The sequence below is a fragment of the Delphinapterus leucas genome, chromosome 8 (genome assembly GCF_059928025.1).
Source record: "Delphinapterus leucas isolate spDelLeu-1000000601 "Yukka" chromosome 8, BTC_Dleu_Yukka2, whole genome shotgun sequence".
Lineage (NCBI taxonomy): Eukaryota > Metazoa > Chordata > Mammalia > Artiodactyla > Monodontidae > Delphinapterus > Delphinapterus leucas.
The window spans coordinates 65,847,751-65,871,915 of record NC_143136.1 but is presented as its reverse complement, the minus strand read 5'-3'; the positions used below and the strand labels follow the sequence as shown (position 1 = coordinate 65,871,915).

At 35.5% G+C, this 24,165-nt stretch overlaps 1 protein-coding gene across 1 annotated transcript in view; it reads right to left on the bottom strand.

Moving 5' to 3' along the window:
* The window catches only part of SCN9A (sodium voltage-gated channel alpha subunit 9), a 151,026-nt gene that overhangs the window by 35,613 nt on the left and 91,248 nt on the right, over positions 1 to 24,165 (bottom strand). Inside the window, exons 16-18 of the mRNA XM_089916738.1 lie at positions 22,517 to 22,690; positions 21,419 to 21,775; positions 17,887 to 18,363 (exon numbers count right to left, since the gene is read on the bottom strand). Of these exons, the coding sequence (XP_089772864.1) occupies positions 17,887 to 18,363; positions 21,419 to 21,775; positions 22,517 to 22,690 (1,008 nt within the window). The remainder of the gene's footprint in view (positions 1 to 17,886; positions 18,364 to 21,418; positions 21,776 to 22,516; positions 22,691 to 24,165) is intronic.

Here is a 24,165-nt window from a genome sequence, read left to right as displayed (position 1 = left end):
TTCACCACCCCACCAGAGAGTTCATTTAGGGTTCATTCAAATCTTGCATTAAAACCATATTTGATAATCAGAGTCATGCAAAGTGTTATGAAAAGAGATTAACAGTATGATGGCCATAAAAACATATAAACATATAAACATACATTGAGGTCATCTGTGCTTGATCTTTCTATCTACACATCCTGTGAAAAATACATTTCCTTATTTTTCGTATGCTAACAAGTTATGGACAGAATTAGTCTTAAGGTAATATTTTTATGTAAACTATAACATCTGCAAAGTATTGGCCACATTTTTATTTTGTTTTATGTTTAATATAAATTTGTATACACCAATAATTACTATTTTAGAACAACCAAGACCCTGACAGAAATAATATACGAGTGCCAAATTGCCAACACCTGATAATTGAAAGGTCAGATCTGACAACTGGCAGAAAAAGCTTGTTGGTACTTAAAATTTTTAAAAAGAATAAAACCAGTGTAAAATGAAATCCAAACATATTTTTTTCTATTAACGCTTGGATTTGAGAATATGTATCAGGATGATATAGATAGAAGGCCTTTCATCAAAACAAAAAAAGTCAAATACTGTATTGGAATCAAAATGTCAAAGCCCATAGTAATTATCTTATCCAATACCACCTATTTCAGTGATAGAATTTCAGGATACAGTAGACGAGATCATAAATATTATTTATAATGTCAAGAGATAGTGGCTACTAAAGTGAGCACCACATGCAAACTCTGAAACAAAGACTCCATGAAATTGAACATGGCAGACCAACACATGAGAGGAATGAACTCATTGTCATTATGATCATAAAACTGATCATAACACAAATTTTCCCCACCCAGAACTTTGTGATCAAACATGATGTTTACACACATACACATACACAGAAAGTTTTAGATAAAATACATACAGCAATTGTAGCAAAACTGTGTCAAATTTTCCTAATATTATTTTATAAGGGGTAGAGCAGCACATCAATGGAAGAGTTCAATTTTCATTCTCATTTGCTAAACGACATGTGAATATTGAAAACTACTAGTTATTATAGCATGTACTTCTCTTAATAAGATTACAGCTTTACTTGTTTTTTTAAGAATAATTCAAACAAATGTAAGTGCTAAAAATGAGGAAATACTTATTTCATTTAAATTGATTCTTCAATCTATTGATTTGCATTAAGATCATAGGCCCAAACTAAAATATTAACTTTTAGAGAATGACTTTGGAAGCTAAAAGTATACTTTATGGGTACCACATTAAATTCTCAGTACTATTATTATCACACAGTATTCAGTATCAGTAAAAAAGGCATTGATAAGAATTGAACATAAGGAATGATGTAAGCAAAGTGGTTTGTATAACTGAGGTAAAGAATTATGAACACTCTATTAAATTACTACTTCTAATCTACATTGGCATAGAAGTATTATTCCCACATAGTCGAAGAGTTTTAGAATATTACCTTATTAACAGTATCAATATGAAATTTCACTTAAGAAGCAGGTTAAACTGAATTAATCTAAAATTACTTAAAAAAAACAAATAAAAATTAATTGTAAGACAATATCCTGTAAGACCTAAGGTTTCAAAATATATATTACTCCAGGAAACAATGGGGAAACTTATAATTATTAATATGTCCTATTGTGCCAATTACCACAAAAACCCATTTTAAGTACCATATCTAAAAGACTACAATTATTTGATGTCTTCAATTCCTGACCTTTCAGTTGCAAGTGAACTGTCACTAGGGAAATGAAGGACAAGGCACTATGATTCTGTGGAGATGAGACCAAACATTTCCATGCTGAAAAGAAGTTATTGGCTTGGACCTTGAGGAAAAGCAGTGGGTGAAATAGCTGATAGAATACAAAGCGCCTCCCTGCTATTAGCCAAAATGCTGACAACTAGGATATAGTTATAATGATTTTTCTCTCACCTTGTAACAACTTTTAAATAAAATGTTTCAAATCTGCAGAACACTGATGTATGTTAAATTAATGAAAGCATCTTCAACCTCAACATTTGGTTTTCTCACTCTTTAAAAGAGCATTAACAAAGCAGACTTATACCAAGTTAATTTATAAGTAAAAATTAAGATGATTTTATGACGTGTATTCTTGCCATTGAAGCCTTTCCCACCCATAACTTTTATGGCAATATTTTGTCAATTAAATTCGGAGTTTGGCTCGGATCTTACATCATAAATGACAGTTATTCAAAATGATTCCTCATTGGAACAGAAATTATCAAAATATTTAATATGAACTATAATTTGTATCACAAGCCAAATTCAATGTTTAGAATGTTTTTAGGAATTCAATGTTTTCCTGGGAATGCATTAAGTATTCACAAGTAGCTATTTCAGTACTGTATATAATGTTAAATATTTATGGGCATGTCCTAGCAATATAGACAGTTTAGTTTTAATCTATTCAGCTTTTAAACTTCATACGTACTAAAGCAGAAGTTTCTTTAACAGGGTCCAAAAAGGACATTTTTAAATAGAAAGGCTAACATCTATTACAAAGGTTTTCTCTTGAAGGTAAATTCTTTTAAATCTCATAGTAGGCACTGCTAGATTTAACTATTGAATCTTCTTTTATTCTTATTTAGTATACAGTGAAGATCAAGTCAATCATTTGTATCATTTTACATAATTAATTATATGATTATTTTCATTTCTGTATACTCAATCATTTACTATTTAGTTTTCTTGTGATTTTGGAAATGGAAGAATAGTTATACTATACTAAGAGCAGTGAAATAAATACTTCAGTATGAAAAAGTTCCCCTCTGGTTTTATAAATAGGTCATTTTAAAATTTCACGTCGATTTATTTTTAGTAAAATGTGAAATATACTTTTTGTCTATTACTTCTTTGCTTGTCAACAAAGATAATTCTTAATCTGTGGTGGTCTACATATAAATAGAAATAAGTGTAAAAATAGGACCATAAAGGTAGACTCACTAGTATAGTATAGAATAGGAAATATGCTATTGTTAGCATTCCTGACTTTTTATTAAATAATATGGTATTGACTGTAGGTACTTTCTAATTTTTTTCTTTCTTTCCTTTAAATAAAACCTATACACTTGATTCAAAAATTTCAAATGTACAATAGCATGTGATGAAAAATAAAAGTCCCCTCCACTCTCGCCCTGATTCTATTTCCTTTAGGTAATTACTATACTATATATATGTACTTTTTGACATGTGTTTCTATATTCTTCAATGAGCATCCATAAAACACTGAAGTAGTTTTAAAACATCCTACTCTTGATTATAAACTTATGTAGCTATTTCACTATTGAAAATATGATCAAATTAAAGCTTAATTATTCTTCATGGATCTCCTTTTGTCTTGAAGGTGTGTTTTCTACAACACTGCATATAGTTAGAAACTCTGTTAAATATAGGTGTCATATGAAAAGCTGCCCTAGGCTGGTCACTTACAAATTTGTTACTGTCATTTCCTGAAATAGGCGATCTCATTGTAAGCCTATTTGATGCTAGTATAGGATGGTGGTTAATGCTAGTTGGTCATTTATTTCAAGAGGTATGAAGTAGGACTGTCTAATAACTTGACAATCTGGCACTCAAAATCAAAAACACTATCAACATATAGCAGCACTGTAGAAAACACAGAACTCAACAAAAGCCTTATTCAAAGAGGATGGTTGGTGTTGAAAACATCCCAAAGATGTCATGTTTAAAGTACATGCTATAAGGCTGTTCGCTTCACACAACACAAGAAAGGTATTCTTTGAGTAGCAGAGTCTAGAATAGTTATTTCACCTGAACGTCCAAACAAAAAAACCCAAAGGACAGCAAGACTGAAAGAAGCAAATCAAAAGGAAAGGATGGGCATATAAGGGCAGAAAAATTATGGGAGACATTAGTGATACACTAAGCTCCACTGTATGTCAATAAACAAGAAAGACTTCTATTAGATTCAAATCAATATCACCCATCTTTTAATTTTATAGCCTAATTTTACAATTGATATCTATAATGAGGGCTCTGAATCTATAATGAGGAGTGAAATGGTAAAGTTTAGAATAAAGGATCAAAGAACATTTACAGAAGAATTCCACAGATAGCTACTATGCTTGTTTTTCCAAGTTTACCATTCTATTATGGGATAACTTGCATTTTAAAGCCAAAATATGCTTTCCTCTCCCTTGCAATTGTTAGGCTCTTTTTTTGCCTTCTGAAGAAATGCAAACACTATCCCTTTCAGCCTTTTAAAACTAAAGATTACCTATGGTATTACCATTTGCGGGTTTTTTTTTTTTTTTTTTAAAGAGTAATGATATTTAGTTTCTTTACATGATTTAGCTTCTGGGCCCCTCAAAGTCCCTCAAATCCTTTTCCAGTCTCTCTGGAATTCTGCTTTCTCTCAAAATTATTTTTAAAAGGCAAATACCATATGCTAACACATATATATGGAATCTAAAAAAAAAAAGTGGTTAAGAAGAACCTAGGGGCAGGACAGGAATAAAGACGCAGACATAGAGAACGGACTTGAGGACACGGGGAGGGGTAAGGGTAATCTGGGACAAAGTGAAAGAGTGGCATGGACCTATATATACTACCAAATGTAAAATAGATAGCTAGTGGGAAGCAGCCGCATAGCACAGGGAGATCAGCTCGGTGCTTTGTGACCACCTAGAGGGGTGGGATAGGGAAGGTGGGAGGGAGACGCAAGAGGGAGGGGATATGGGGATACATGTATACATACAGCTGATTCACTTTGTTATACAGCAGCAACTAACAACATTGTAAAGCAATTATACTCCAATAAAGATGTTAAAAAAAAGAAAAGGCAATGACCAAAGTTAAAAAGTACTCCAGATACACTTCATCAATGGAAAATTAAATATTTTTTCCTCTCTGTGATCTAGATTTTCATTTCACTTCCATTTAAATTAGCAGAAAATAGTTTATTTACTAGTTACAGTAAATTCTTTTCTCACATTATGGGCAACTAAAACTCCAGCACTTTTTCATATAAAGGGCAAGAAAATGGAGTTTTTCCTTTCCTAGCGTTTTGTTTATCGCTACTAGAGAAGCTGTGTAGGCTTTTTGGGAACAGTTGTTCATTCAGCAGGAAATCTACTTAACAATTCCATCACAGGGTCAGATGGTTTATAGTATTAGTTGATGGAGAAATAATGAGGTCAAATCGCAGTCACCACCAGCAAAATTCAAAATAAAGCAAATAGTTTACTGAAAGTTCCTAGTTTTCCCAGAATCTTCTAGCTAGGGTACTTTCTATTCAATAACAGGACAATTTACGGGGCTGAAAGATCAAGATCAAGATCTTGTGTATGAAAACAAACAAACAAATGCAGCAAAGTTGGGTCATATAAGATCCGACCTACAGATTTCTCAGCCAGATCCTACAGTATCATCAACTTCTTTCTAATGGAAAGGCAAATGGCATTCACCAGTAAGGTCTTGAAAGGTAAAGCAACCACTGGTAGTCAAAGGCTTTGTGCACTAACACAGAACTGCTATTTGCAGAGGATAGCTTATTTAAATAGCTGGAATACAGTGGGCCAAATCAGAAAGAATACCTTAAAAACTTTAGGAACGAACACTTAAACAGTTCTATTTTTGAGGCCTGCTAGGAAACTCCAAGCAAACATGACAGGAAAATGTGAGGTAAAAGCATATACTCTATGACTCAAGGTCACTAAATATTATTTATAATAAAAAAGGAAATGACAAAAAACAAACTACCTGTACATCTGAGTGATTAATGGTATTCCCTAAAACTACCCATAATGAGGAAGGACAAGGAAAGAAATTCCAATTGGAAAAATTCCATTTGGAACGTTCCAATAGTTTTTAAATACCAGGGCTTCTAATACTGCAAACACAATGTAAAATAAAATTTGGCACAGATAAAATATATTTTTCCTAACCTTTATGTAGGTAGCTTCTGACAAAGAAAAGTATTGTATTTCAAGTCAATTTTTTGCAACTGAATTTTTGTTTATCTGGAGAACAACCACTCCTTAATATGTACCTCAAGTTTTCTAACAGTAGTTTGGTAAAAAAAAAAAGAAAAAAGTAATAATAATTTAGGAATTAAGCACACACACACATACACACACATATATATTTCTAGAAACAGTTTTCTCAAAAATTGTGTTTTAGCTGTACATATATAGATACTATTGTATATGTGTACATCTTAGGTTCTAGGGGAAGGAAATTTAATGCATTTTGGAATAAAATGGTTCTCTAAAATATTGCCTGTAAATCACCATCAATTTGAAATAGAAAAATTTGTCTTTTACCTAGGAGCACCTTTAAAATTAACTGCAAGTAAACTAGAACAATTATATGTTTCTTTTTAAATTTGAAACTCCTATCATTACTATTCCTAGAGTGTATCAATTTTAGGATAGAGTTTTGCTTTCATCATTGCAAACGGAAAACAATAATACAAACATCCTAACAATGACAGAGAAATTGAAAATATGACCTGCATTAAATATAAAAATGGCAAGATTCTTATTAATGTGGATTTTTTTCCTTCCAAGGAATTTTAGAGTTCATTCATTCAACAGATTATACTAAAATTAAAACAAGATATTATATCAGAGTAGTATATTTCTTTTATATGTGTTAGCCAGATACAGCAATTCATATTAATCTTTTAATTTTAGGGAAAGTGTTTCATGTCTTATTGACAGGTTTAGTGTTCACTTCATAATATGTTCCATTTAAACCTCTTATCTTTCTTGAGGTTACATGTATATCTATCTCCTCATGAAATATATTCAGTCATCCCTCGGTATCCTGGGAGGTTGGCTGCAGGGCCCCAGTAGATAGCAAAATCTGCAAATGCTCAAGTCCCTTATATAAAAAGGTGTAGTATTTGCATATAACATATGCACATCCTTCCATTCTCCCTTATACTTTAAATCATCTCTAGATTACTCATAATACCTAATACGATGTGAATGCTATGTAAATAGTTGTAAATAGAATGTATATGCATGTAAATAGTTGCTGGTGTATAGCAAATTCATGTTGTGGTGTTTGGAACTTTCTGGAATTTTTTCCCCAAATATTTTCAATCCCGATTAGTTGAAACTGCTCATGCAGGACACATGGATACAGAGGGCCAAACGTACATAATCAGAAACTTAGTCTCATCAGTGTGTAAATCTGCTCTGGAATCAAATTAATCATTTCAGGCATTTACAACTCATTCCTTCATAGGCAGAGCCCAGTAAATTATTAATTGATTCATTTTATATACTGCCAAATAAAAATCAAATATTACTGAATTAATTAAAGAAATAAAGTCCTAGTTATCATTGTGCTTAAAATAGTTTCAAAACATACTCAAAGTCTGGCCTAGAAGCTGGGTACTTTGGCTCTGTCTCCAACTTTCTACATGTGTACTCAGAAACTGTATGAGTCTCAATTTCCTTACCTGTGAATACACGACTAACACTAGAAAGGTCCTTTCCTGTTACAAGAATTTTATGTTTATGCCTGAAATATTTCTCCCACAAAAATTATTTCTTGAGTTTTAATTTACTGAATTTGAATGTGACAATTTTTATTTTTTCCCCCCGGCTTTACTGAGATGTAATTGACATACAGCATTGTGTAAGTTTAAGGTAAACAATGTGATAATTAGATACATGTATATATTGTGAAATGTTTACCACAATAAGGTTAGTTAATACGTCCTTCACCTCACATAATTACCATTTCCTTGTTGTTATTATGGTGAGAATATTAAAACTCTACTCTCATTGCAATAAACCTGACAATTTAGTATGACATACATCTATATATATACAGGTAACCCTTGAACATCATGGGGGTCAGGGCACGACCCTCTGTGAGGTCTAAAATCTGATTATAACTCGTAGTCAGCCCTCCGCATCCACCGTTCCTCAGCACCCTCTGTTCCACATCCGTGGATTCAACCAACCACAGATCGTGTAGTACTGTATTCTTTACTACTGAAAAAATCCCAGTATTAGTGGAACCACGCAGTTCAAACCCCTGTTGTTCAAGGGTCAACTGTATAGCTTAAATTAGGAGGGGAAGTTGATAGAGGTGTTTTAATTAAATGCTGCTTCAGTGGCTTCTGTTACATACTAACTTTTATAATCCAGCCAATAAAATTTATAGATCATGCACTTGAAATCACCTAAGGACATGAGAGATGTATCAAGGAATTAAGCAATAGAGTAACAAAAAACGATGGAATTGCCCCAGTGACATGCTGTGATGTCAATTTATCTATGGAAAAATTGTATATGTTTTAACTTTCTTGCAATGGGTCAGGCAGAGAGATTTTGTAGCTGAACAGCATGCATGACACTGAAAAAAAATATCATATACATATGTATGATTTTTTTTTAGGTAACCTGTGTAAAAGTGGTCACATATGTCTGTGCCTGGTTAAAAGCACAGAGCTGCATCCTTGATGGATCCAGTTTGTTTTTACCCCTGTGAGAAGTAAGAAGGTCAGGTACTGAAGTCTGTAAATGCAGCATGATGGAACAGTTTAATCAACAGATTTGAAATGTTTAAAGACATATACCTGTAAGTAGAAATTAGTTATATTTGACAATGCATGCTATATGCTCAACGCAAAGCAATATATTTGAAACACAGTAATAAGATTAAATATCATTCAATACAGATTTAGAAATAATGAACTAAACAGTAATATAGTTCTGTTATTTAGGAGATGAATTTAAACACTATTGATATAATGTGCGACGGCAATCTTTTGCATTCTGCTTGCTCTTCATAACAAACATTTTAAAATAAGTGATCCTCAATATTGGAATGAGGTGAGAGTTGAGAGTATGTGGTTTTTGAAGTATATTCTAAAATTAGCATTTCTTGATTTACTTTTAATTTTGACATTTCAAACAGCATTACAGGAAAGGAATGTTTTCAAATTTATCAAAATATAAAAATTAAGAAACATTAATTTAAATGTCAGACCAAAATTTCACTGTTTTTAGACACAAGAACAAATCCAATAAAGATGAAAATAATTTCAAATAGTTTGGAACCAATCTGCAAAAATGAAATTATCTAAGTAAAATTCTGTAGGGGTGCTTTGTTTTGTTTTTGCAAGAATCTATGCATAAAAGATAGGATCAAATGTCAGCTTCCCCCAAAGGTGTAATTGAAACTAATCCCTAAATCTTGCCAAATCAAATGCATTTCTGGAGAAGATTATTATATTTTCTAAAACGCAGTAAAGAGAAGAAATCTAAACTGCCTGCAACTGCCTCTTTTTGGAAAAAACTTTATAAAAAATCTAAGGAGAGACAGACCTAATAACAATGTAATTAAAACCACCATATATTAAAAATAAATATTTAACTTCGATGACTACAAATATTTAAACAACTTTTTATAAAATCAATAAAAGGAATGAATTTAATAACAAGTAAGCACATTTAAGTTTCTCCAAAGATGATGGCTTTCAAAAATGGAATACTGAATAGATGAATAGGTGGATGGATAAAATGAATGAGTGAATCAGATGAACAACATGAATGTTTGTTCCTCTGCCTGGGATTTCCTTCTCCACCACATTCACACAATGAAATGATCTCCATCCTTTAGGGTCTAGCTTAGGTGCCACCTTCTTTCATGTACCTTTGACCTGATATAATCCCTTACTTAATACATCCTCAATGGACTGGTTTATTATTCTCTTATGGACTGTACTTTGCTCTGCTCTGTTATATTATCAAAGTAAAATATAAGCTAATAAATTAACATTAAGGAGGATTAGACACTGAACACGAATCAGCAAATGCACAATACCATTAGAACAGAAAACCTGATCCTGAATTGCAACATTACAGAGATATAACAGAAAATAATTATATTCCTATCCACTCTCTTGCCTTTCTATGATATGTATTATGGTGGTTAAAGCTTGGAGCTCAAATTTTTAAAGAACCCTAGAAACATCAGTGACTAACCAGCATCATTTCTTAATCTTTTAGCATCTTAGTAAATATAGATTCATATTATCCACTTTCCTGGGTTGTTTTAAGGAGGAAAGTTATATAGCTTATATGAAAGTGGCTAACGTATACATTTTCTCCTTGGTCTCTTTGGTGCTTTCTTGTGTCCACTTCTCAAGTGCTGAGTTGATCACTTGTCCTCTTCCTTTCTATGGTCCCTGTACTGCAGTGGATGCTGTGGTGCACTGCCCCAGTCCCCCTTTCAGACAAGCCACTCATTCTTCCACCTGCTAGGAGTGTTGGCAGCTGAAGGCTCACAGCTGAGTCCCTCTCTGGGAATTGAAATACAGAAGGAAGCTGCCTTACTCAAGGTTACATCCCCTCCCCTGGCCTGGAAGAGTGGAGGGAGAGCCTGTATCCAGTGACGGACTGGTGCGGAGCACACAAAGTCCTGACCCCTTGCTTCAACTTGGGACTACTCCAAAGGGTCATTCCAGTGCCAGAGGTGCCTACAGGGTCTGCTGAGGCCTCTGCTGCAACTGCAGAGCATTTCAGCTTCTCCCTCTGTGCAATCATCTCGCTTCCCTCACTTCTTACAGGTGTTAGGTGCTGAACCTGAGAACACTACTCAGAGTTGCTTTCCCAGGGAACCTGACCTCAAAATTAACATACAAAATTCCAACCTGTCTACAACTCTGACTTATCTTCTTAAAACCTCCAAATACCTACTGCTCACCATCACTTAGCTACCCTGCACATAGCTCACAATTAAGATGTCCCCAAATTAAACTCTGTCTCTATCTTACCCCCCAAGTTTTCTTCCCTCCCCCAACCCCGTGTATTTTTAATAGCATCAATATCCATCCAGTCATCTAAGCCAAAACTTTTGATTATGAGTTAATTTGTATCTCCCAAAAAAGATATGTTGAAGTCCTAATGCTTGGTACCTCTGAATATGACCTTATGTGGAAATAGGGTCTTTGCAGATGTAGTCAAATTGAGAGGAATTCACTAGGGTGGGCCCTAATCTAACATAATTAGTGTCTTTATAAAATGAAAAGACAGAGATAGATAGGGAGAACTCCATGTGACAACAGAAGCGAAGATCAGAGTGATGCAGCTGCTACACATGGGAGGCCAAGGATGAAGTACCACCATCAGAAGCTAGGAAAAAGCGAGGTAGGATCCTCGCTAGAGCCTGCAGAGAGCATGGCCCTGCCTACACCTCCATTTCAGACTTACAGCCTCTAGAACTATCTAAGGATACAGTTCTGTTGTATAAAGCCCCAAGTTTGTGATACTCTGTTATGACAGCCACAGGAAATGAATATACCCTTTGAAACAGCTCACAACTCACATATCCAGACCCTGAGCCCTTATTTTTTAACTTGCGGTGTCTTACCATTATCCCACACGCCACCACCACTCCCTTAGATTGAGCCCTCATCACGTGTGCTTCGGATGGCTTCAATAGCCTTTCATCCTCTCCCCTTTATTACACCCCCAACCAAACTTTCTTTAAAAGTAGAGGTTTGAGGGGCTTCCCTGGTGGCGCAGTGTTGAGAGTCCACCTGCCGATGCAGGGAACACGGGTTCGTGCCCCAGTTCGGGAAGGTCCCACATGCCGCGGAGCGGCTAGGCCCGTGAGCCATGGCCGCTGAGCCTGCGCGTCCAGAGCCTGTGCTCCGCAACGGGAGAGGCCACAACAGTGAGAGGCCCACGAACCGCAAAAAAAAAAAAGTAGAGGCTTGCTAACAACAAAGTATAACAAAACAAGACAAAGTTTCCTCTTTCTGGTAAATAAAAAGAAACCTATTTCAATCTCTTGCCCATGGTAAGTCAAGCCATTTACTCTCTGGCTCCAATTTACCTCTGTCACTTACTACTTCCCAGCAGGCCATCCTCATGTGTATTTCATGGGCTTTTGTGCATCTGGATGCTTCCACATGCTGGGCCCATTACATCTACCAGAAGGGTGTCTCTGTCTCTCTCCGTCTCTGTCTCCCTCCCTTCCTCCCCCTCTCTTCCGGGCTCCCTCTCTTTCATTCTCTTTTTCCTGATGAATTGTCTTTTTACCATAAAATCCTCTTCAAGTGCATTCTCCACTGTGAAGTATTCCAGTTTATTTTCAAGATTATTAACCATATCTTTATCCTGTTTCAATATTTTTTTCTAAAAATCTGTTTTAATTCTTTTTTATATGTTTAATTATAATTTCTGATTTCCATACATGTTTCTCTTCAAAGGCAGGGACCTTGCTTTACTCTTTATCACTTAAGACAGTGCCAGAGAGCAAGAAGACCCTGAGCCTACGTCTACTGAGGAAATGAGTACACCGATGACACCTTTCTAGTGTCCAGCAGGCATAAGGCAAAAAGCAGGTGCTTAGGAAATGTGAGTTGAAAAACTGAATAGCCACAGTTTACTGAACATGTACTCATGTATTCCTTCACAATTTTTTTCTCTCACAATGATCAAAGTGAATGGACTCTGCTTCCTTTAAGAACAAAAATTTTGCATAACTGTGTCTGCAGTGTTTTAAATGACACTCCGTTGAAGGTGAGAAGTTTGATTATGTAAAATTTGAAGGTTTCATTGGTTTCCTTTCTTCAAGGACCTCAGCTAGCTCCCTCACAACTTGGAGACAGTGTTTCAAAACACTAAAGAGCTACTAAGTAAAGCTGAGTAAAGTTTCTGGGTTTGACTGGAGGAGGAATGAATAGGGGATCTTTCCGTTAAAGCTGAGTAAAGTTTCTGGGTTTGACTGGAGGAGGAATGAATAGGGGATCTTTCCGTGCAGGAAAACTTTACACAGGATGTTTTCCTTTCTGCTGAGCACACAACAGGAGCAAATTCCCTTAAGCCTTGATAATAGATACATTTGTCAAAAGAGCAGTAAAGAAAATTTGGGGTATTAGATTCACAGCTAGTACCTTCTCTGAAAGCTGTCAGAGTTTAACCACTCCAAAATCACATGAGGCTGTTATGTTTTAAAATATTTGGAGAAGTAAACTGGATAAATTTAACGTTTTTCCCCCAAATTTACATACACTTTCAAATCAACGTCACAATTCTGTAAAATGGCTCTTTTTTTAATCTTTAAAGCAAAGAAATAAGTAATCTGTAATAACTGAAAACAAAGGGTCTCTTTAACTCTCCAAGAAAGACCTCTCCATTTAAAAAAATTTATTAATTTAGTTTTTTAGAACTTTCAATTTTGAGATTTGGCATGTTTAAAAAAGAGAAAAAAACTACACTTCTTAAGAATTTAGTTAAGCCAGATCACATTGAATTACTGCAGCTGGGTGAAAAAAAATTTTTCTTTTTTTTCTCTAAGCAGCTGTTAGCACAGTGCCTGGAGCATAGTAGATCTCAATAAATATTTATTGAATGAATGGGTGCATTTCATGCTTCATTTGAGGCTCATAATAATGAAGCACTTCATTGTTAATGGTGAAAATCTGCAGTGTGTTAATGTTTGCCTAGGGCTTAGAGGGCTGCCTCAGGTGGAGGCTGATTCTGAAAAGGGCCATCAGTTTAGAGTGTATTCTGAGAAGCAGTGACAGGAGTCTTACTCTCATGGGTCCCCTTGAGATGACAGTATGTCTTTCTCGATTCTGAGACAGACTCTATCTTCAGAGAAATGCTGACGTTCTATTGCCAATTACTGCCTCAAAACTCTTTTAGATATTTTACTCAACACCTTATTTGAACTCATCTCTTTGGTCATTTGCTGGTAAGGTGTTTGATTACAAAATATTTTGACTTCAATCTGGAGTGTATATATAACTGTCTATCAGAACACGGAAACCTGCCTATCTGAGAGCCGACACTAGAAGAGGACAGAAAGTCTCCATAAAATACAATGGGAAAACAAGTATGCTAGGACATGAAAGAGAGGGTGGATTTGTTTTTTTGGATGGGGAAAGGGAAAGAGGAAAAGGTGTCAAAGGTCAAAGATATTCTTTCCCCCTGTTCAAAATGCAGATTCTTCAACAGGTAAAAGTGGAAAATACCCCAGCCCCTGAATAAAGAAAATGATTTCTCAGAAACCTGGATCAAAATAAACCAGGGATGAATTTAGGTTCACTTCCTATGCAAACTCAATCCAGCACAGTGGCCCCTGGGAACCCTGCTGGTAAGGATTCTGAGGTTGCATCCAGACTTCGGCAGAGTTTGGAGGATATGGACCAGAACAGGCGTTTGTAACAAGCTCCTGTGTTTGTCTTTACACACTAAAATTTAACCTGTAGCAAATAGCTACTTACAGTGTGTACATGACTACTAATCATACCCATGATAATTGTTAATTGGGCACTTATTTTCCAACAGGCACTTGTTTACCTAAATCATTCAATCTTTATTACAATTCTATGTTGCATACAAGTAAACTAGAAAAAAAAGAGGTTTTTTTTTAAATTGCTCAAGATCATGGAGTTATTAGCAAACATTAAATACAGGATCTAAGGCAAGTATTCTATCTCCAGAGGATGCATTCTTCATCATACTCCAAGGTAGTGCTTAAGACTTAAATAACTTACATATATTCAATTGGGCATTATTTTCCATTGGATAATCATGATTTGCCCTCTTTGGGCAAGGTTCATCAAGAACATAGAATCATTATTTCAAAGATATCTGAGGCATGAAAAATAAGAAAGTTACATAGCAGTTAAAAAATTGGGAACTCAAGTAAGAGCTGAAGATTAGGGGAATTAGAGCAGGGAGGTTAGCCTGGAAGGGCGTTAGAAACACTTTAGGTGAATAAGGAAATCTGCATTTTTTTAGTCATCCAAATTGAAAAATAAAACCAACAAGTCATAACTAGGATCATTTAAATCTCAAGCTACTGGAGAGACAGGCTCTAGACACAGGGTGTCACAGTTGGCAACAGCTTAATATTATCTAACAAATTTCCTGTAGAGCTTGAAATTTCATTACTTCTCAAGTCCAGTATATAGTCAAGTAGGTTTGAATGTACTCAAGATGACACATTTTGAGATATGCCATGGAAAATGTCTTATGAAGAAGGATAAACTTTCAAAATCCATAATTTAAAATCTGAACTTTTAGGGCTAATAATGATGATGAATTCAATAATAAACACAACACCTAACACTTTTTTAGGGCTTACCAACTCAAATACTGTGCTAAATGATTTAAAGAGACTAGTTTATGTATTCCTTATTACAACCTATGAGGTAGCCTCAAGCTCCTGAATATTATACCATGTAAACCACAGATATGAATTAGAAAAAGTGTATTTTTTCTCATGTAGTTATGACTATAATGTCATGAACAAAAACCAATGATAATTAAGAATATTAAAATGTTACCATCAAATGGTCTTTGGATAACACAGTTTAAGTGCACTAAATTTCATGCTTTTTAGGAAGGATTTATGGGCTAGGTGGCAGAGTAACTTTATGGATGGTTAAAATAGTCTATTTCAGTAACCAAATAGTTTATAGACTAAATCATTAATTATAAAAGACTGCTGGATACTATGACATCACAAACTTCCTCTGGATACTACAGGGTATGTAAATTCTTCAGAAGCATGGCTCAGTATCCCAGGGGAGACAAACTGGGTATTAACCCCAATAGGAATGTGGGTTTTATCCCTGAAATAGACAAAGACAGGAGAAGGAAGGTAGACTTATGAATAACAAGACTGGGATTCTTGTCTTGGCTCTGCCTTGAACCAGCTTTATAACTATAGATAAAAGTCGCTTCCTCTTAATGGCTTTCTCAGTTAGGAAATGAGGTGCTAAATGGGGCAGGTCTATTATAGTCCCTTTTACAATGTTATAATTCAACATACTAAGAATATGATTTTTGCCAGCGACTAAGGAGATCCATGTAGGGAGAGTCACAGGCTTTGAGAAAAGAAAAAACGACCAGGTAAGAAATGATTCCTCCCAAATATTAAGAGGAAAGCAGTATTTGGTAAACTCAACCAAGCTACCAAAGTGCTTTAACACCCAGAATCTCAAGCTTATTCAGAAAGTCTGCCAGGCAGTTAGGGTTTTAGAACTCTAATCTTTGTAGGCAGAAAAATGGGTAATTGAATTAGTTTTCATTTTCACATGAGACTAGACCCAGATTACTGTTCCTGAGCGGGGTATGTGAAATCGAATTTTCTACCTTCAAGCCAAATCAACCACACCTTTTGAATTTTGGATTACTTCTTCCACGTAAAGATTTTTTAAATAAAAAATAAAATATTTGATTCCTTACTTTGTGATCTTGGAAATAATTTTTTTGGCTACGTAAAATATATATGTTCATAATTTATGTAATCATCTATTCATTCAATAAGTAAGTATTGAACATTTACTCTGCACCTAGTACTGGTCATATGGTGTGCAATGCCCACACGTACACACACACATACACACACACAGAGCTGTGTATCTTTGTTCCAAAATCCACTATAAATTCATGGAGGATAGTTCTTGATATAAGGTTAAGAAGATAGAAGATGTTTGGGAAATACCTGTCAAATACTTTCAAATATGACCTAAAGAAAGGAAAAGTATTTTAAAGTGATATCTTAGAACTTTAAAGAGATGCCATAAAAAATGCTTTGTGATAAAACTCACTTATGATTATTATATTCCATATTAATAAAAATACAGCTCAATAATGCTTTGGATATATGCAACCAGGTGTGGGGAAGGAGGATACAAAAAAAGTTTTAATAAAAGTCTCCCGTTTTCAATGAGTTTACAGTACCATTTGATGCATACAATAATTTCTCAAAAAAATTAAGATACAAGGCTAAATAATAAATCTAGGAAAAGGCATAAAATTGTGTGGGGTTCAAAATGAGATCATATCGGGCTTCCCTGGTGGCGCAGTGGTTGGGAGTCCGCCTGCCGATGCAGGGGACGCGGGTTCGTGTCCCGGTCCGGGAGGATCCCGCGTGCCGCGGAGCGGCTGGGCCCGTGGGCCGTGGCCGCTGGGCCTGCGCTCCGCAGCGGGAGGGGCCGCAGCGGTGAGAGGCCCACGTACCGCAAAAAAAAAAAAAAAAAAGAGATCATATCTGTTTGAAGAGAAACTAGGAATGATGCAACAGCTACCACTTCTGAGCACTCTGAGTATTGTTCTAAGCATCCTACATGTGTTAATTCATTTAACCCTCACCTAACCCTATGCTGTAAGGGCTAATAATTTTACACGCGAGGAAGCTGAGGGCTATGACTTGAAGTACGTGTTTAGGATTTTGACTGAAGAAGGAAACCCCAAGCAAAATCATGCAGGTTGTGAGTGTATGTGGCCCAGAAGGAAATTGGCTTGGTTCAGGCACAGGAGCCCTAGCAAGCCCAGGAGAGACAGCTGGTCAGGGCCATGGTGTGAAGGCTTTATGTATGGTCCACAATTCAAATCTACGCTGGGGATCAAGGATACTTCAAAGGAGAAGTATGATTAGGATTGAACCTAAGTAAAATTAATCAAACAAGTGGATTAGAGTAGATGGAAAATGGAGGCAGAGACACCAGTGGGGAATCCACGTGGAATGGTTTCGGCAAGAAGTAGAGAGGGCAAAGGGAAAGGTGATGAACAAGAGCTGTGGATTCAACAGACACTGTGAAAGGTATATGGCTTTACAACTGATAACAAACAGGGAATAAAGGAAGGGAAGACTTAAAGATACCTGGTACTTTCAAATTTCGCTAAATGGATTATATCAGGTATGAAGAACCAGTAAGTAAAACCTTACCATATGAACCTTCAGGAAGCTACAGTATAAATTCACATACACACAAACTACTCATTAGTATGCAATATTAGAATAAACTTAGGACAGCAAAAAATCTGAAATTTTAACTCATTTCGTACTAGTTAATAACATGAAACAAAATGTGTATAAAACAATCTTACCCCTTTGCTGTATTCGCTATCTGAATCACTGCTAAGTTCCTCAGTATTCATAATTTCCAAATCAGATTCCCCGGGTGCAATTGGCACTGTCACTGTGAGGCTGGCATTATGAATAAATGATTGACAATCACTTTCTTCCACCAAGTATTTGTCCATGCTGTTTCCAAAACCACTGGTTTTATCTTTTTCTTTGTGAAAATTGTGATCCTTGCTCATTTCAGCAACTGTGTGGTTAGAGATGTAGTTTTCCTTCTTATAATTTAGATCTTCTGTTCGTCTTATCTCTTTGGAAATCTTTGGTTTTGTGGAAAATGCTTTTAGAAAAAATTCACGTAAGGTTTGTTTCACATAATTTATTCCCTTTTTAATTCTAGCCACTGCAGTCTGGAGGTTGTTTGCATCAGTGTCTTCTTCAATTGCTGTAAGATTGTCTGAACTAAATGAGCTCAATAATAAAGCAAGAAATAGGTTGAGGACCTATGTCAGGGTGGGGATAGGGTGTGGAGAAAAAGGGAGACAGGAAATAAAAACGAAAATAAGTGCAGTTTTCTGAAATACAGGCCAAAATCCAAACCAGCAATGAAGAGCCCTGCACTTCTTCACCCATAGATAAGAACATATGATAGGTGTAGAGGAGAAGCTAGAGTCCTCATCAGTCTCTCCATGTCTGAGCTTCTGTGAACTCTGGAGAACAGAGATCAGCCATACCCTTAAAGGGTATGAGGAGCAAAGAGAATGCTCCCTCACCATTACCAGGATGTCATTCCTAAGTTCCTTTCTACAGCAGGAATCCCTTGTCCAAATTCCCTTTTATGGGTCTAAATAGCTCTTCTAACACTACCTTTAATTGATATTTGTTACCTGTGAGAAACAAGTAGAACAAGAAAATTGTGACTAGTGTCTATCGTGCTGAAGGTAACTTAAGCCAAGATCTGTGTTCACTTTTCCCAGGAGATAAACGTCACTTATTACAACAAATGGAACACATAATACTTGCAGAGTGCCTGTAATAAAATATTCTGTCCGAGATTTTTGCCAACTTGCAACTTAATGAGGCTTTTTATTTTTTTTTTGGTTGCACTGTGTGTTATGCGGGATCTTAGTTCCCTGGCCAGGGATCAAACCCGTGCCCCCTGCAGTGGAAGCATGGAGTCCTAACCACTGGACTGCCAGGGAAGTCCCTTAATGAAGCTTTTAAAGCAAAGAAAAAGACCTGCCCATTGAACCCAATTCAAATGAGACAATGGCATTATGATTGGGTGGCTTCACTGCCAATCATTTTCGCCCCGGACAACTCCAGGTCAAGACAACTCCGACTTGAAGCAAAGTTCTGTTTGTGTGCAAACTATTTCTGTTTTTCCTCCTGGAGGTAAGGGTCCAGGTGAACTGAACATTGTGGAAAGAAAAAACAAAAAGAATTCTTACAGAGGGCTAAAAATACGTAAATCATATTTTAAAAGTGTTTTATATAAAAAACAAAAAGATAATTGAAATAAACTTTCAGTTAAGTCTCTTCATGGCCAAAAACATCTACCTCATATTTAAACAATCGAAATTAGACCAAACTGAGGAAAAGGGACTCACCCCTGATTTTGCTCACACCTAAAACAATTTCTCAGAAATGTAAGTAGAAAAGCACAAGTTAAAAATGTCTGTGTTGGGCTTCCCTGGCGCAGTGGTTGAGAATCTGCCTGCCAATGCAGGGGACATGGATTCAAGCCCTGGTCTGGGAAGATCCCACATGCCGCGGAGCAATTAGGCCCGTAAGCCACAACTACTGAGCCTGCACGTCTGGAGCTTGTGCTCTGCAACAAGAGAGGCCGCGACAGTGAGAGGCCCGCGCACCGCGATGAAGAGTGGCCCCCGCTCGCCGCAACTAGAGAAAGTGCACACACAAAAATGAAGACCCAACACAGCCAAAAATAAATAAATAAAATTTTTTAAAAAAATGTCTGTGTTAATATGTCTAGTTTAAGAGAAGAGTCTGAGAGGGAGGGGGAAAAGAAAAGCATAGAAAACAATTTGATGAATCATTAAGGAATTCAGAATTGGTTATTTTCATTTTGGTTTTTATTGTCAATGAAAAATATATTTCACTATGAAATGCATGTTTGTTTATGTGTATGTTTTAATAGGAATGTTGATGGGAAGCCAAGGGCTCATTTTACCCTTTAGTCTCCCTAATCAATGCAAATGTTAATAGATTTTTTTTCCTTCAAATTTTCAATTAGATTTCATTTTTCCAGCTTTACTGAGAGATAATTGTCATACAACACTGTGTAAGTTTAAAGTGTACAACATGTTGATTTGATATCCTTATATATTAGGGAATACCTCCATCATGTCTCATAATTACCATTATTTTCTTGTGGTGAGAACATTTAAGTCTACTCTCTTAGCAACTTTCAGGTTGGCATGTGGGCTGCAAGGACAAAAAAAATGAGCAACTTATATTCAAACCAGTGGGGAGTGAAGGTACTAGCCATATGGCTATTATCACAGACAACCTCCTGGGATACCTGATGAAGAGTCTGATGCTAGGTAGACCAACTAAACCAAACCAACATGGTGGCTTTGAAAATTGAATTGAGTCATTGAAGAGCATCTTATCCCAATTATCTCCTGCCTCTAAGCTTGAAAATTCCTACCAACAGGTACGTATAAGAAAGGAGGAAACAAACAGTGAAGGCATACAAGCTAGGAAAACACTAATGGAGAAGCAGATCACTTGTAAAAGAGATGCTATAGAGCAGTGGTGGGCAAACTTTTTCTGTAAAAGGGCCCGATAATAAATTATTTAGGTTTTGTAGGACAAAGAATCTCTATGGACACTACTCAGACCTGTCTGTGTAGAGTAAAACAGCCAAAGACAATATGTAAATGAATGAGCATGTCCATGTTTCAATAAATTTTGCTTATGGAAACTGAAATTTGAATTTCATATAATTTCCATGTGCCAAAAAAGATTTTTCTTTATTTTTTTTTAACAATTTAAAAATGTAAAAAACATTTCAGTTTTGCAGGGTCATGCAAAAACAAGCAGTGTGTGGGATTTGGCCCATGGGCCATATTGTTTGCTGATACTTGTTATAGGTGCTAGTCTTATATGTGACTTTAACAGAGCAGGACTAGTCCTTCCATTTGCCTTGTTCCACTATAACTTCATTTTTGTTATTGTTAATTTAATCATATTCTATTTACTAGTATAGCTTCACATTGGAATCAACACTTAAGAGACATGAAAACCACAGATGTAATTCATATGACATCACTATCAAAATGAAAGAATAAAATAGAAAACTTTCCATTAAAATAAATATTGTGAAAAATATAAATATAGGTTATCTGGCACAGAAATGTAGACAATATTTCATTTTCTTTTCTGTTCTTCACTGAATTAAAATAGTCAATATTCCATTATAATTAACAGTTTTAGATCTAATTAATCCTATAATTATAAAAGTAACTGATCATATCATCATGTAAAATTTTCTATGGAGAATTTTAAATGTATGAACATCAGATTACATACCACCAGGTTTCCAATGACCATGACCATCATGTAAACAATAAGGCACATGGCTTGACCGGCGACCTCCATGCAGTCCCACATGGTCTCTATCCACTCTCCACAAAGCACTCGGAACACAATCAGGAAGGAGTGGAAGAAGTCATTCATGTGCCAGCGTGGGAGTGTGCAGTCTTCATTGATCTTGCAGACACATTCTTTGTAGCTCTTACCAAAGAGCTGCATGCCGACCACGGCAAAAATGAAGACGATGATGGCCAACACCAAGGTGAGGTTACCCAGAGCCCCCACTGAGTTACCAATGATCTTGATCAGCATGTTCAGTGTTGGCCAAGATTTTGCCAACTTGAAAACTCGGAGCTAAAAGTCAACACAAAGCTTAATATTAATTTTTATGAAAAAGTTCTCAATGTTTCCAATCTTGAATTTTGTTCCAAAATTTAGTTCTAAAATACTGTCATTATTACCTAGCTAAAATCGATTATTTCTACTTTTCGTTTTGATCTACTCTCAATATTCCTGTTATTTTGTTATACTTGCCACCATATAATTACCACACAAATTTTGAAGGAACTGTAATTTTAGTTCAGGATTGTTATAGAACCTCTATCAGATATCCTTTAAATTGAAAATTTATCCTTAATTCTATTTTCTGATACTTTCATAATTTTTTTCATGCTGACATAGGGAGAAAGCCTAACATGTTAGAGGAAAAAAGCATTAGAAAGTCTTAACTTTTTAATATTTTTGATATCAGAGAACAATTTTGAGGGTATAATCTTTAATTATCAAATACACAAAGTACTGAACATATTATAATGGTTGAAATTCTATAAACCATAAGCTTATTGCGATATAAATCATCGCCCTACCATTATACTAGCATACAACTGAATATGTCTTCAAGATCCTAAAATTAAGATATCTCTGTGATTTTGAGCTCTAAGTACATGTTACTGAATGGGCTTTATTTTACTAGATATTGAGACCTAATCTTGTCTTTTGATTCAAACCTCCAAAAGTTTTAAATAATAATAATGCAAAACCAAAGAAACACCCCTTTATATATAGAATATAATGGTAAGGTTGGTCTATATTTACCAGTCTGAATGATCGTAGAACTGACAATCCTTCCACATCTGCTAGAAAAAGCTCCACTAAGCTTAAAGTCACAATAAGACTGTCAAAAATATTCCATCCTACTTGGAAGTACTCATATGGATCCATGGCAATTAGTTTTAAAACCATTTCAGCTGCAAAGATGCCAGTAAAGACCTACATGAAAAAATATAATATTTTTCTAGTATTATTAGAAGGTATGGAATCAAGCTAACGATAATAATGACTATATGTTTAGCATTTACTGTGTTTCAGACAATGTGCTAGATACTTTATAAACATATTATTATTTCATTCAATCCTACAAACCAAGTATCACTAGTCCTATAGCTCTAATACAAGCATCGAAGGGTTATGAAGCTCTAACTCACCTATCAGCTCTCATCACCTTTAGATAGCATCATAGAAAAGCATACTAAAATTTCAGATAAATAAAACCTTAGAAAATTAACACAGGCAATCTTTGCAAAACAAGTTTTGTGGGTCAACAAGTTATTCTGGAAGATAATATAAAGGAAACAGACTGATACAAAAATTTTGAACCAGGCTTTTTTTCTGGTCTGACTACTCTTAGGGTAATAAGGAACAAATTGACTCACTCTTTAAAGATTTATCAGTAAAGGAAAAAGTATTTAATTGATACAGTAGCAGGTAAGGTAAGACTGCCAAAGCTTTGACACAAAAGTGCATCACAAAACATCATTAATTCATGACATGGCATCAAAGGACTCATTTAAAAAGGCAACAGTGAAAGACTTATGAATCATTCGGGTACAATTTGATTCAAAGAAACTGAGCAAAGAAGGTTCAAAGGGAAATAGTTATTAGCTCTATAACTGCGTGAGTCATTTTTAAAATAATGCAGCATCAGGAAGACTAGCAGGGACCACCCAGACTTGGGATTGTAGTTATAGACAAGAAACATGGTGAGTCTTTTTTGGATTCACAGTGATGCAGCCAACTCAGTAAGAAGGTACTGATTTTCATAATCTGGACCTCTACCAACAATTAGAAACTAGACAGTCCTGCCTTTTTCCAGTGAGGAATAGAAAGAAAGAAGAATGCTAACTTAGAGCACATGAGTTTTAAACATCCTGACTGGGAATATTCATAAGAAATTTTAGAGAGACGATCAACTCAGAAACACTCTTTGACTTCAAAGATCGATTGGTTTGGGACCACGGCAAAGGTAAAATTATCTTATACAGACATTTGCAAAGACATCCAGAGTTTTTTATGATTTATGAAGAGTCATAAGTTGGGACCTTTTGGCTGTGAAATAGTACTTCTGCCTGGTTCATGCAGATTGTTGGATACTAGCACTTTCTACTTGCCGTAAGGCATTAATTAACTTGAGTGCGATCAACACTGCACATTAAAGAGCATCAACTTTCCTACCAGAATCCTTCTAGTCTGCCCTTACGTCTTCTGTGTCTAGTTTAATCATTCTGGTTTCTAAATATTCTTGTTCTTAAGGCTTGTTTCTGCTGATTCATTGAAAGCATGATGGTGATGATGACAATAGGTTTGATTTGTTGAGTACTTACTATATGCCAGGATGATAAGTAGAAAGTTTTTATTCCTTTCAATAATATGATATATAAAAAATTATTATCATTATATTAAAGAAT